Here is a 15,132-nt window from a genome sequence, read left to right on the forward strand (position 1 = left end):
GCGTCCAGCGGCCTCACGAGGACCTACGGACCAGCCCAACTTACTTGCGTCGCCAACCACAGCGGTAGAAGGCACAGAAGCAACCGCCTCGGTCAAGGACAGCGTCACAGCCGGAAGCGGAAAGGAAGCCATCGACGGGACAACGGAAGTCGAAGGCTGAGAACGCACCATCTCCTCTCTCACCAACGTGCGAAGCTCGGGAACCAGCGAAGAAAGCAACGATGAAACCAGCGACGTCGAATCTGCAAGCGGCAGAGAAGACGAGCGAGAAACAACGGTACGCGTAGGTTGATTAGACTGCCCCACAACCGGCTGGTCATTCGGGGCAGAAATAGGGACCGTCATAACAGCATTGTTAGCCGCGTCGGAAACAACAACCAAAATAGGCTTAGGGACAGAAGTGGAAGACTTGGGTTTAATTTTCCCTTTCACATCAGCCTTGCCGCGCTCGCGCTTTTTGTCTCCGTCAGACATGCTGACAACAAAATGGAGACACAAAATTCCAAAATGGCTACCACAAAATACGTGACCAACACGTGGCCGAAAATTTCAAGTAGCAACTGAAAATTACGTTCGATACAAGTGTGAGGGAATAGCCTTGCAGCCCACGTAATAATATTCAGTGTGCGTGCGCGTGTTTGAGTGACTTCATTGGTACGCATGCACTTGACGCCATCTTTTATGTGACGTAATTTACGACGCACGATGCTAGCTTTTAGAACAGCTTAGCACTGACGCTTCAAGCAGACGTGACTTTGTAGCAGACGACCAGCTGCTAATCTGTTAGTATCGATGTGCGGGAGTTGTTTGATAAAATGATAGTTTCTTTAGGATAATAGTCGCTTACGGACATGGTTGTTTAACGACGGTTAGCGGAAAATAGAGTAGTATAAATTGAAGAAGAACCGGATTATTTGCCGGAAGTAAGTGATTCAGGGTCAGACTTCACTGTAGCGCATGATTATGCGAAATAGTCCAAAGATTTGAGGTCTATATAATGTTTTGGATTTCGCGGGTGCGGCACTCTTTGTTAATCGGGAGTCACCTAATCTTAACTTCAGACTCTTTGTTAATCGGGAGTCATTTAACTTTAACTAAATTCCTTGTTAACCGGGAAAAGTAAACCTTAGCCGACTTCTTCGTTAATCGGAAGCCGGCCTTCATTACTAACCGTAAGGATTTAATTGTTTAGATCTGTTGTTTAATCATTCTTTGTGAACTAGGAACCTTGCAGTCTACACTAAATAGCTCCTTGTCAATCGGGAGTTCTGTTATAACGCTTGTATAAATTCCTTGCCAATCGGGAATCTGATAGTATCTCATGCACTAAATAGCTCCTTGTCAATCGGGAGTTTTGTTATAACGTTTGTATAAATTCTTTGTCAATCGGGAATCTGATAGTGATAGTATCTCATGCACTAAATAGCTCCTTGTTAATCGGGAGTTCTGTTATAAAGACTTTAAGTCTGAATAAGTTCCTTGTCAATCGGGAACCTGATAATCACCCCCCTTGTTTAAATGACAGTCAGCGACAGTACTGAGACACGACAGAAATAGTTGTGAAGTGACGAGTCTGCGTGAAAGTGACGATGTTTTGATTTCATGCACTTGTAGAATAAAAATGATGTTTTAAACTGTACAACCACGGTGTGGGCTACATTCGTTGCAAGAGAGAGGCCGTTGGCCGTGTGATAGCTGAAAACTAGAGTCTACTGCATCGGGGATAAGAGAGGGAAACGGGAAATATTCTTACACTCAAAACAAAACACAACGCGAGGTCAAATAACATCAAGAGTAAATAAGAAACATCCCGCACAATCCCCTGGCAGCCCCCGGTTTTAATCAAATCTGCCACATTAAATGGTGACCGTGCACCAGGATTTTAACAAAGTTAGTAGATCTAGTAGAAGTAAATTTAACGGTAGCCCAGATAGCCCAGACCGTGGTTGAAAAAAAAAAAAAGAAAAAAAAAAAGAAAAAAAAAAAGAGAAAGAAAAGAGAGGAAACGCCTCCAACTGTGTTTGTTTTCGAAGGACGTCGAAAAACAAGGTAAGAAAGAAACATTTTTTCATTGTATTTGCTACATTGTTGCCATACGTGTGTAGGATGATTTGAAGCGGGATTGTTGCTATTTTGTATGACGTAGGTTCAGACAGGATTTGAAATGTGTTGGCTTATTATGAAATAAGTTCTGTTACATTCCCATTTATGAAGTTGATATAGTTCATGTTAGTGGAAGTTCGGCGAAGGTTTCGCAAAGATTGAATTGTTTTGAACAAAAGAAAGATGGGTATTTTGTCAAGACTAGGGCAAGTCGTGAGCGCTCTCTCACCAAGTTTTCTTACGGCTAAGGGTTCAATGGCAAGGAGAGAAGAAAGAGAAATAGAAATGGAAGACAGTTACCTTCGGGGAGGTCAGACTAGGTGGTCAGAAACACCACGAAGATATAGGTATCCATCACAATATCCAGAGAATGAACAGAAAGGCGAAACGCACATGTCTTTTGACTCAGGGTACGAGGTTGAGCGCGAACAGGCCGAGAACGGTCATGCGCATGCTTATGCAGGTCGGGGTCAAGGGTCAGCCAATCATAGGGTAGATGAGGGAACACGTCGCCCAGGTCTATTCATAGAGAGGGAAAAACCCTATCAACATACCAGCAGGAAATCGATTCAGGCCGATAAGTACGATGGTACCTCGCTTGATTTGAATGACTACCTAGAACATTTTGATGGGGTGTCGACTTGGAATGAGTGGACAGAAGAAGAAAAGGGGATTCAATTGTCGTTGAGTCTTAGAGGGGCTGCTCAGCAGGTGTTGGGATATTTGCAACAGGAAGAAAAGAGAGATTTCGTTGCGTTGACCAGCGCGCTGGCAAAAAGGTTCAGTCCTAAAGAGAGAGTGATGTCGTACAGGTGCGAATTTCGCAACAGAAGACGTAGAAAGCAGGAAACAGTTGAGGAGTATGGGTTTGCACTCTGTCGCTTGGCTACCAGGGCTTATAGGGACATGGAAACTGGGGCGAGGGAACTCATACTGATAGAACAGTTTATTGGTGGGTTGTCGGAAGAGGCTCTCAGAGAGAGGGTGCAGTTCGGACACCCCAGTACCCTAGACGAAGCAGTGTCGCTAGCCGGGGAATACGTAGCTTTTAAGAATAACGGGTTTCCCGAAAAGACGTTGAGAAAGCCCGAGGACGCTGGGTCAGCGATCCGATACGTAGGAGGAGGGGATGGAAAGAAAGAGGAAAACGCAAACGAAGAAGACATGAGTAGAAAAGTGGACATGTTAGAAAAGAAAATAGAGGAGTTGTCGAGAGGCAGGGCACGGAAGCCCGAGACGGGTAGCTGTTTTGTCTGCGGTGATCCCCAACATTTCGCTCGTCAGTGTCCTAGAAAGAAGGAAAGACAAGGGGGATGGGTACAGCCAAGGGGGAACGCTCAGTCAGCGCCGTTAAACTAGATGGGGTTGCGTTCGAGGCCAAGAACACAGCCCACCGTGGAAATGCAAAGGCCAATCAAGATAGGGAGGAACAACCACCCGTGAGAGTAAACATAGCTGCAGGCGCCTGTTGGCTGATACCGGTCGAAGTGGGCATGCAAAAGATAGAGATGTTGGTCGATACAGGGGCAGGCATGACTATTCTCTCGGCAGAAGTTTTTGAAGCTATGGGAGATAGGAGACCCAAGCTCAACCCAGTTAGCAATCGTTTGAGCATGGCAAACGGCGATCCTTTGGGAGTTCAGGGAAAAGGCCGATTCTCTATGAGCATCGATGGGCAAAAGTTCAGGACCCAGATGGTAGTGGGAGAGATCAAAGGGGCTCAGGGCATACTGGGGATGGATTTTCTGAAAAAGAATGCTACCTCTCTTGATTTTGGTAAGGGTACCTTGCATATTCACGGCCGGGCGGTGCAGATGATCAGTGAAGCGAGTCAGACGTGCGCTAGGGTTAAGGTCACGGAATCAGTGAGCATACCCCCCAATAGCGAAAGGTTGGTCAGGGCCATGGTAACGGGAGATTGGACAGGAAAACGGGAGGGACTCATAGAACCCCTACGTCAGGCTAACAAGCACCCGGGTATGGAGGTGCCTAGGGCGATGGTATCTGTCGGGAGCGAGGGAATTTACGTTCCGATTTCGAACTTTTCTGAACATGAGATGCGTCTAGAAGGGGGAATGATGGTAGCCTCTATTCAAGCAGTAGAGCAGGTGGAAAACAGGAGAATTGAGAAAAAGAGTCACGATAGTCGGGGAGAGAAAGATGGTGTGGGGCTATCAGCGCCATTGACAGACATGATGGGAAAGGTAGACAGGGGAGTGAGCGCCCCAACCAAAGAAAAGTTACTGGGTTTAGTGAGTGAGTTTCGAGAAGTCTTTTACGAGACCACAGGGCAGTTAGGACGGTCCGGAAGGACCAAGCACGAAATCAATGTGGAAGGAAACAGACCAGTCAAAATCCCCCCTCGTAGACCCCCCATAGCGCAGAGAGAGGTGATCGAGGAAGAGGTGAGGAAAATGTGTGAAGCGGATGTGATAGAGCCAAGTGAAAGCCCTTGGGCTGCCCCCGTGGTTCTAGTGAAGAAGAAAGACGGTAGCGTACGTTTCTGTGTTGATTTCAGAAAGCTCAATGCGTTGACAAAGAAGGACGCTTATCCTCTGCCTAGAATAGACGAGTCACTCGATCTCTTGGCGGGTAGCAAATGGTTTTCTACCTTAGACATGGCACAGGGCTATTTCCAAGTTGAAATGAAGGATAGTGACAAGGAAAAGACAGCTTTCAGTACGCATGTGGGTCATTACCAGTTCAAGGTGTTGCCTTTTGGCTTGTGCAACAGTTGTTCGACCTTTCAGAGACTCATGGAGTTGACGCTCCAAGGAGTGGGTTTCGACAGGGTGTTGGTATACGTGGATGACATAGTGGTTATGGGAAAGAGCGAGGAAGATCACCTGGAAAATCTGAGGAGGGTATTTCAGAGGTTCCAGGGGGCGAACTTGAGGTTGAAGGCTGCTAAGTGTCAGTTGTATCAAAAGGAAGTGTCCTTTCTCGGGCATGTGATCTCTGAAGAAGGGATAAAGTGTGACGAAGCAAAGATAGAGGCAGTCAGAGATTGGCCTACTCCCACTACGGTGACGGAGGTTAGAAGTTTCTTGGGGCTAGCCTCGTATTACAGGAAGTTCATTAGAGACTTTGCCGACAAGGCTGTGCCTCTCACGAGTTTGACCAAGAAGCGAGCTATCTTTGTATGGGGTGATGACTGCCAGAGGGCGTTCGAGCAGCTTAAGGAAGCATTGATCATGGCCCCAGTGTTGGCTTATCCTCGTAGAGAAGGAACGTTCGTGTTAGACACCGACGCATCGGGATGGTCAGTGGGAGCAGTGCTTAGCCAGGTACAGGATGGGGAAGAGAAGGTGATTGCTTATGCTAGCAAAACTCTATGTCCCAGTAGGCGTAGGTACTGCGTCACGTATCGTGAGCTATACGCAGTGGTCACGTTCGTGAAACACTTTCGCCATTACTTGGCAGGGAGGAAATTCCTCGTACGAACCGACCACAGTTCATTACGGTGGCTTAGGAATTTCAAGAACCCAGAGGGTATGGTCGCCAGATGGATAGCTACGCTAGACTCATATGATTTTGACATGGAATATCGCAAAGGCACACTACATGGCAATTCAGACGCAATGTCACGCAAGCCTTATCGTGCATGCAAAAGAGACAACTGTTCAGAGTGCGTAGGCGAGAGCACGCATGTGCATGTAGTGAAACAAGATGCAAAGGAGGGAGAAAGCGGGTCAAACGCCGCAACCCCTGCCGAGGTTGTTCAAAGATCAGGCATAGACGGAAATCAGGTTACTCAGAGTAAATCTGCCCAGCATGAAGCAAGGGACGTAACTGGGGTATTCGTCGCAGAAAAAGGACGTGAGGAATCGCCTCCCGTTAAACACCAAATGGTTACTCGCTCTCAACATAAAACAGGGGAAGGAAAGGAAAAGCGGGATGGTCAGGGAAGCTCTCAGAGTAAATCTGCTTCGTGGGACGAGGATGAGTTTGTTTTGGCACCTAGCGAGTTTTGCCTTCCACCTGGGTACTTTGTGGGCACAGGGGAACCTCTAGAGAAGAGTCTAGGAGAAGGTTCGTGTCCGCAGGGTGACGTTTCTGTCCACTCGGAAGGGGAAGCAGGAACGGGGGTAGCTACGGGTACTATCGGGTCGCCTGAGGGGTCCCGAACCCATAGTGAGGTACCCGGCACACATGATCTCGTGAGAGAGATTGAGTCCGGGGAGGGCGCCTACTCTGCTGCGGCGGACGGGGCAGCCGAGAGAAGTGAGTCAGATCATTTGGAATGTTTAGAGGGGCTACGAAGCGATTGGTCCGATAGTTGGACAACAGAGGAGATAAGACAGTGGCAAACAGAAGACCCGGTAACGCGGGTGGTCATCGAGTTGATCAATAGCGGAGTTGAAAGGCCACGCGGGAACGAAGCATCTCAGTATAGTCAGGCGGTCAAGTCGTTGTTGAACTTGTGGGATAACTTGAGGGTGATAGAGGGAATACTTTACCGACGGATTGCGGCCGTGGGTACTGGTGAACCTCGCACGGTGCTAGTAGCACCTTCAGCAGTGCGTTACCGCATTATGAGAATGACACATGACGTTAGATCGTCTAGTCATTTTGGACGTGACAAAACGTTGTCTAGAGTCAAACAAGTGGCCTATTGGCCAGGGATGAATAGTGATGTTGCGAGATGGTGTGCGGAATGCATCCCTTGCGCGAGAAAGAAACCTGGTCCTGGGAGGGGGAAAGAACCATTACAACACGTAAACGTGGGATCCCCTATGGACAAAATAGCCATTGATATTGTAGGCCCTTTGCCGATGAGCAATCACGGTAACGAGTATATCATGGTAGTGACAGACTACTTTACCAAGTGGGTGGAGGCCTACCCCCTAGAGAATCATACGGCACAGACAGTGGCCGATAAGCTGGTCACAGAGTTCATAAGCCGGTTTGGCATTCCTAATTCCATCCATACGGACCAAGGGAGGGAATTTGAAAGTGTGCTGTTTGGATGCATGTGTGACTTACTGGACATTGACAAGACAAGGACTACGCCTTACCGACCGCAAAGCGACGGACTCGTAGAAAGGTTTAACCAGACGTTACAGCAGCTGTTAGCCATCTTGGTTAATGAACAACGGAGCGACTGGGACGATCACATACCTTTCGTCCTTATGGCCTATAGGGCTTCCCAGCAGCAGTCCACTAAGTGTTCCCCTAACCTGCTAATGTTTGGGCGTGAGGTCACTCTTCCTATCGGGATGGTCGTGGGTCCGGCCCCGGGGGAAACGAAGAGGGATTGCCCTAGCCAATATGTGGAGTGGTTACGGGAAGGGTTGGAGCGGGCTTTTGAGTTCGTTCGAGAGAACGTGAAGAGTAGCGCCAGTAGGCAGAAAAAGTCCTATGACAGGAACTGTAAAAGAAGAAACTATGAAGTAGGGTCCCTGGTGTGGAGGTGGTACCCCCCCAAGGCCAATCAGAAGTTAGGCACCGGGTGGACGGGTCCCTACCAGGTTATGGCGGTGAAGGGTTACAGTTCCGTGCTCTTGCAGTATAAAGAGGGGTGTCCCTCTGTGTGGGTGCATAAGGATGACCTTAAACAGTACAGAGGGGTGGAGAAGGCTTAGGGAATGGTAAAGAAAGGGGCAAGGGGGTGGATTTCATAATAACCCGCTAACCGGCCAACAGGTTGAAAGAAGAAGAAGATGTCTGCTAACCACCCCGGCCCGCTGTCTAACGCCAAAGAACATTAGTCGCATAACGTCATTGGCTCCCGGTGGATGGGTAATGCGACACCCTCCCCTGCAAAACCGGTGTCACAGCAAGTCCGTAACCTTCTGTGGGTCAGCAATGCAGCCTTCATCACTCACCTCTAACCTTCTGTGGGTCAGCAATGCCGCTATCATCACTCACCTCTAACCTTCTGTGGGTCAGCAATGCAGCCATCATCACTCACCTCTAACCTTCTGTGGGTCAGCAATGCAGCCATCATCACTCACCTCTAACCTTCTGTGGGTCAGCAATGCCGCCATCATCACTCACCTCTAACCTTCTGTGGGTCAGCAATGCCGCCATCATCACTCACCTCTAACCTTCTGTGTGTCAGCAATGCCGCCATCATCACTCACCTCTAACCTTCTGTGGGTCAGCAATGCAGCCATCATCACTCACCTCTAACCTTCTGTGGGTCAGCAATGCCGCCATCATCACTCACCTCTAACCTTCTGTGGGTCAGCAATGCCGCCATCATCACTCACCTCTAACCTTCTGTGGGTCAGCAATGCAGCCATTATCACTCACCTCTAACCTTCTGTGGGTCATCAATGCCGCCGTCATCACACACCTCTAACCTTCTGTGGGTCGTCGACGTCGCCATGTATTCGGCCGCGAACTGAGAAGTTATGACATTTACGAGTTTCGATACTCTTAACCGGCCAGCACGGACAATAATGCATTTAGCTTTAGCGCTGGCCAGGTTAGATAGCTTGTGGTTGAAGTCAGTTCAACCAAAGAGACAATAATTATCGCATGGATAATGATAAGTTTGCTCGAGGACATTTCGAGGGCACTAGTAAGAAATATTTAGTATGTGTTCGAGATGATCTCTTGCAATTTTATTCAATTAATTGTTGTTAACAAAATGACATTGAATTTGAGTGGTGGGGATTGTGAGGGAATAGCCTTGCAGCCCACGTAATAATATTCAGTGTGCGTGCGCGTGTTTGAGTGACTTCATTGGTACGCATGCACTTGACGCCATCTTTTATGTGACGTAATTTACGACGCACGATGCTAGCTTTTAGAACAGCTTAGCACTGACGCTTCAAGCAGACGTGACTTTGTAGCAGACGACCAGCTGCTAATCTGTTAGTATCGATGTGCGGGAGTTGTTTGATAAAATGATAGTTTCTTTAGGATAATAGTCGCTTACGGACATGGTTGTTTAACGACGGTTAGCGGAAAATAGAGTAGTATAAATTGAAGAAGAACCGGATTATTTGCCGGAAGTAAGTGATTCAGGGTCAGACTTCACTGTAGCGCATGATTATGCGAAATAGTCCAAAGATTTGAGGTCTATATAATGTTTTGGATTTCGCGGGTGCGGCACTCTTTGTTAATCGGGAGTCACCTAATCTTAACTTCAGACTCTTTGTTAATCGGGAGTCATTTAACTTTAACTAAATTCCTTGTTAACCGGGAAAAGTAAACCTTAGCCGACTTCTTCGTTAATCGGAAGCCGGCCTTCATTACTAACCGTAAGGATTTAATTGTTTAGATCTGTTGTTTAATCATTCTTTGTGAACTAGGAACCTTGCAGTCTACACTAAATAGCTCCTTGTCAATCGGGAGTTCTGTTATAACGCTTGTATAAATTCCTTGCCAATCGGGAATCTGATAGTATCTCATGCACTAAATAGCTCCTTGTCAATCGGGAGTTTTGTTATAACGTTTGTATAAATTCCTTGTCAATCGGGAATCTGATAGTGATAGTATCTCATGCACTAAATAGCTCCTTGTTAATCGGGAGTTCTGTTATAAAGACTTTAAGTCTGAATAAGTTCCTTGTCAATCGGGAACCTGATAATCACCCCCCTTGTTTAAATGACAGTCAGCGACAGTACTGAGACACGACAGAAATAGTTGTGAAGTGACGAGTCTGCGTGAAAGTGACGATGTTTTGATTTCATGCACTTGTAGAATAAAAATGATGTTTTAAACTGTACAACCACGGTGTGGGCTACATTCGTTGCAAGAGAGAGGCCGTTGGCCGTGTGATAGCTGAAAACTAGAGTCTACTGCATCGGGGATAAGAGAGGGAAACGGGAAATATTCTTACACTCAAAACAAAACACAACGCGAGGTCAAATAACATCAAGAGTAAATAAGAAACATCCCGCACAATCCCCTGGCAGCCCCCGGTTTTAATCAAATCTGCCACACAAGTAAAGGAACGAGCTCACCAACTACCAGTGCAGCGGGTGAAGAGACGGGTGTGGGTGCCGGTGGGTGTCTAAGCAAACACCAAACAGCGAACTTCCACTAGAGCCAAAAAATTCACGACCTGCTCCCTAGAAAGCTGAAGTGTCGAATGATAGGGGTCACGTGGTCAGTAGCAGTAGTGACGTAGTACGCAGGAGGGGAGGTAACTCCCTGGGTGCGTCGTCATTACCATAGCTACGTTTACACTTTTTTAGTTGGGGTTGCTCCCCTTAGACGGGTAGCCTTTTCAGACCTAGCACTTTAGACTGAGTCAACTGCTACATGTGATTCGGAGTAGGAATATGTAATTTAATGTTCCTTTTGTTATAAAGTTTGTTATTTGTTATTTAGGGGGCCCGGTAGCTCAGTTGGTAGAGCACTGGACTTGTGATCGAAAGGTCGCAGGTTCGAATTCGGGCCGGGACGGACACGGGTCAACTTTATGTGCAGACCCAGAGACGGAAGCCATGTCCCACCCCCGTGTCATAACAATGGCACGTAAAAGACCTTGGTCATTCTGCCATAAGTGCAGGTGGCTGAATACACCTAAACACGCAGACACCTGGGTAGCGCGACTCCGTTGCTGCTAGCTTTCCACTGGGAGGAAGCGACCCGAATTTCCCAGCGATGGGACAATAAAGTAATGAAAATGAAATGTCCCCAGTCTGGTTTTGGATTTTTCAAAGTTTAAGCCCCATTTTCCTGTGAAGTTAACTGAAAATATTTCATTCATGTGAAAGCTCAAAATTTGTGGCTGATCAAGAGTTATCTTTTCTTTCTTTCTTTATTTGGTGTTTAACGTCGTTTTCAACCACAAAGGTTATATCGAGACGGGGAAAGGGGGGAGATGGGATAGAGCCACTTGTCAATTGTTTCTTGTTCACAAAAGCACTAATCAAAAATTTGCTCCAGGGGCTTGCAACGTAGTACAATGTATTACCTTACTGGGAGAATGCAAGTTTCCAGTACAAAGGACTTAACATTTCTTACATACTGCTTGACTAAAATCTTTACAAAAATTGACTATATTCTATACAAGAAACACTTAAGGGTAAAAGGAGAAACAGAATCCGTTAGTCGCCTCTTACGACATGCTCGGGAGCATCGGGTAAATTCTTCCCCCTAACCCGCGGGGGGTATCTTTGCTCTTTCAAAACATTATTTGAAAAAATTTACTTCTGGCACTGCAGGCAAATTAATACTATGCAGACAGGACTGACAATGGCAAGCATTTCACTCGCCGTGGCCAGTAGAAACATGTAACTGGCGAGTAGAAATAATCATCTACTCGCCAAAGGCTAATAAAGTTTGCTCTCTGGCTTGTAAATTTTTAGAATCACTAGCCAAAGGCGAGTTTACCATTTGTTGGACTTTCAGGGCTAGCAGAGCAAAGTATTTTAAGCAAACTCACCAACTCCATCAAAGTTTGCCTTGCGTTTCTTCGGAGAGGGCTCTTTTTCATCCACCTCGGTGTCGGAAAAATCCATTTCATCTTCATTGCGCTCGTTCAAGAACTGGGCTTGCTGCGACTGGCGAATGTCCTGCAAAAAAAAAAATCTGTGTCCAAGGTGGCCTTCTAAAGTTGGGTGCACTGGAATTAACCTAGTGCTTGTTTCGATCTTCAGCAGGTGTTTTTGTCCCTTTCAGCTGTCTAGTCATGTCCATTGATTTGTTTTTCTTACATTTATTTTCTTGTTTTCTTTTCTTCCGTTCCTTTTCATTATTAATTTCTTTCACATAGGTTTCTCAGGTTTTTTTGGTCACCATTCTAGATACATATTTTTCATTTACAAATCCATCGCTTCCATCAGTTTTTGCCTGATACAGTGGACTTTTTAAACAAGAGTTTTTTCATTCTTGCAGTCAGTGAATGATCTATTTTTTTACTTAATGGTCAGTGTTGCTTGTTTGTTATCTCTCCGTCTTCCTATCCACACAAAAAAAGAAAAAAAAGGTCTGCTGGTAATTTACTCTGCCGTGACTCAAAATCTTCTCAATCGATGAATGAACACTGCATCGTCCGACTATCTAATGCTTGTTTGCTGAAAACCCATAATATAAAGTGATTGCTGCAAAAGGGGGAAAACAACAGCATATTAAGTTTCATTTAACTGTCACCGTCTTGAACAGACAGAGTGTGAAAACCACTATGTTGCTGCAACAACAGCAGTTTTACCTGTTTCTCCACTGCAGATTAACCTCTTCCTTTTGTATTCTCACCAAGACAAACCACCCCCCCCCCCCCCCCCCCCCCACCGACACAAAAAAAATAGAGAAATAAAGGGGTTGCATGTGTACGGAGATATGAGCCAAGTGTCATCACCTATGTACAATGATAAAAACATAGCGCATCAAATGTCAAAAACCTGTTCAAAACTTGAAATACTTACCTTGGTACCCAACTTTCTGCAGTAAACTATGATCAAATGTTGCCAAAACCAAAAGTTGCTAATGAGAGATTGCATACCATCTTTTCCTCTGCTGACAAGGGTGGGTTCAACATTTGCTGGTGGCATACCATGTTTGTAACTGCTGCCGTTTTATTCACAGGGTAGCCTAATGGGATATGATGTGTCCCATACTGTGTTAATACCACTTCGCTCCTAAAGTTACCATCAATACCATTTTCGTCGTTCAGGAAGGCATACCATTTTCGTCGTTCAGGAAGGCATACCATTTTCGTCGTTCAGGAAGGCATACCATTTTCGTCGTTCAGGAAGGCATACCATTTTCGTCGTTCAGGAAGGCATACCATTTTCTGTGCCGATTCAGCCGTCTGTCTGCTGCAAATTATCAGCAATAGCTGGGCACCACCCAGCATGCAGCACAGTCAATCTTGAAGAACACCGAGCAGGGCTGAATAGCCAGAAACACTTTACCAGATGTTGTCTTCCAGGAACGTCCAATCCAAATGCACGGAGAACTGAGTTTCGTTTTCATCAGTCGAGGTTTTCAGGGGACTATACAGAATCTGAGCGTTACCCTGAAATTTTAGCTGGAATTTCGAAAGTTTCACGCAGATATTTACCATGATGCTGTCTGCCTCGTTTGCATTTTCAGGCTCTGCTTCTCCATACTCAGATCAGTGTGAAGATTTGGGTGTTCCAGAGAAGTACTGGAGGTCAGATCCATCTCTTATCCCAAACGAGATATGGGGATAACAACCGCCTTCTGAATGTATCTTGTCTCGTGCGTCTTGTGCATTATTCCACGATCTTGAGTTGCGTTAGTATTTATAGCACCTATCATTATTCTGATAAACAAATTAAGTAACTGAATATGACTCACTTTCACAAATGACACTGCCTTTTCTCGGAAAACTTAAAAAAGACGCTTTACTGGTCCACATTTAAAACTTGACACTAACAAGCAAAAAATCTTCCAAGTTATTCCACAATTGAAGTGCTTTTGAATTTTGACACACATTTGTGAATGAGAGTCACAATCAACATTCTGTAAGCAGGTTTCAAAATGGATTTCCCATCAATGGTTTTCAAGAAAGTGATAAGCTCTGTTTTCATACCACACCAGTAGTCTATGAAAAAGTATGGGAGATATACTTTGGTACAGGCCATAAACAGGAATATCCATTGTAATACCTGCTTTACTGAACCGAAATAGTGTTAAAACCTAAACACAAGAGCCAAAGACACAGACAGGGTGAGAACTTAGCATACTGAGCTCATTTTTGTTTTATAATCAGTCAAAAAAAGTAGCACTTTTATGTTATTAAGACACAGAGCATACATGGCTGGAAGGAACCCAAAGAATATGGCATGAAGAACTATCTTTTAAGGCTCGTTTTTTTCCCCTTCTGTCTTCTAAGGGAGAGCAAAGAGCTTAATCACCTGGTCTGATTTTTGAATCACCCAGTCTGCTTCTTGTATCACCCAGTCTGCCTTTTGAGTCTGCTTTTTGAATCACCCAGTCTGCTTTTTGAATCACCCAGTCTGATTTTTGAATCACCCGGTCTGCTTTTCACGCAAAGCTCATGACTGTCTCTTGGCTCTTGTCCTTACCTGGACTTGCTTATGCCAAGTGTCGATATTCTTCCGCTGGGCCTTGGTAAAGTGATCCCAGTTCCGTTGCTTCCGGCAGGCACCAAACACGCTCTCTATTTGACCCACTTGCAGACAGGAAGGAGGTCAAGGTTACCAGACACTAGGTCAAGGCCCCCAGGTGCTAAGAAATGCTGGGGTCATGGCTAAGTCATCTCAAGCTCAAATCTGAGGTCAACGTTACCAGCCTATTTTCCTTTCACAGGAGTGGGCACTTGTGTCATTGTTGCATTTATTTTTTTTGGCTTCAAGGTAAATTGATTTTTGAAAACAGCGCCTGTGTTAGAAAGCTTTCAGTCTTTATGAGTGTTTAGGTCCACAGAAAAAGTTTGCAATGAACATTTAATATTGCACGTCAGTATGATGTATAGTGCCCACCCCTGGTGCACTAGTATACTTCTGATGCCAGAGAATCATACAGATAAAGAGTTACCTGTGTTTAAGCGTACATTAAGCGTACATACAACCACTTCTTCTTCTTCGTTCATGGGCTTAGACTCCCACGTTCACTCATGTTTTTAGCACGAGTGGATTTTTACGTGTATGACTGTTTTTATCCGGACATTCAGGCGGCATAGGCCGATTTTGGGGGAGGTATGCTGGGTATTTTCGTGTTTCTATAACCCACCGAACTCTGACATGGGTTACAGGATCTTTTCCGTGCGCACTGGGTCTTGTGCTTGCGTGTACACACGAAGGGGGTTAAGTCACTTAGCAGGTCTGCACATAAGTTGACCTGGGAGATCGGAAAAATCTCCACTCTTAACCCACCAGGCGGCAGCGACCGGGATTCGAACTCACGACCTCCCGATTAGGAGGCTGACGTCTTACCACCACGCCACTGCGCCCGTCATACAACCACTGATTCTTACACCTAACTGAATAATTTTGTAGTACATGCAAATTTTTCCGCCGAGATATAATTTAAAGCACATTGTGAATAATACAGTGACACCTCTCTTGTAAGACCCTCACATTAAAGGCTCCCTCAGCTAGTATAAGACCTGAGTTTCTCTTCATAGTGTCACTCAAA

The 15,132-nt window shown here is 45.8% G+C and overlaps 1 protein-coding gene across 1 annotated transcript in view; it reads right to left on the bottom strand.

Annotated features, from left to right (window-relative positions):
- The window catches only part of LOC138946352 (ecto-NOX disulfide-thiol exchanger 2-like), a 45,818-nt gene that overhangs the window by 17,743 nt on the left and 12,943 nt on the right, over nucleotides 1-15,132 (bottom strand). Inside the window, exons 8-9 of the mRNA XM_070317917.1 lie at nucleotides 14,061-14,167; nucleotides 11,453-11,582 (exon numbers count right to left, since the gene is read on the bottom strand). Of these exons, the coding sequence (XP_070174018.1) occupies nucleotides 11,453-11,582; nucleotides 14,061-14,167 (237 nt within the window). The remainder of the gene's footprint in view (nucleotides 1-11,452; nucleotides 11,583-14,060; nucleotides 14,168-15,132) is intronic.

The sequence above is a fragment of the Littorina saxatilis genome, linkage group LG13 (assembly GCF_037325665.1).
Source record: "Littorina saxatilis isolate snail1 linkage group LG13, US_GU_Lsax_2.0, whole genome shotgun sequence".
Lineage (NCBI taxonomy): Eukaryota > Metazoa > Mollusca > Gastropoda > Littorinimorpha > Littorinidae > Littorina > Littorina saxatilis.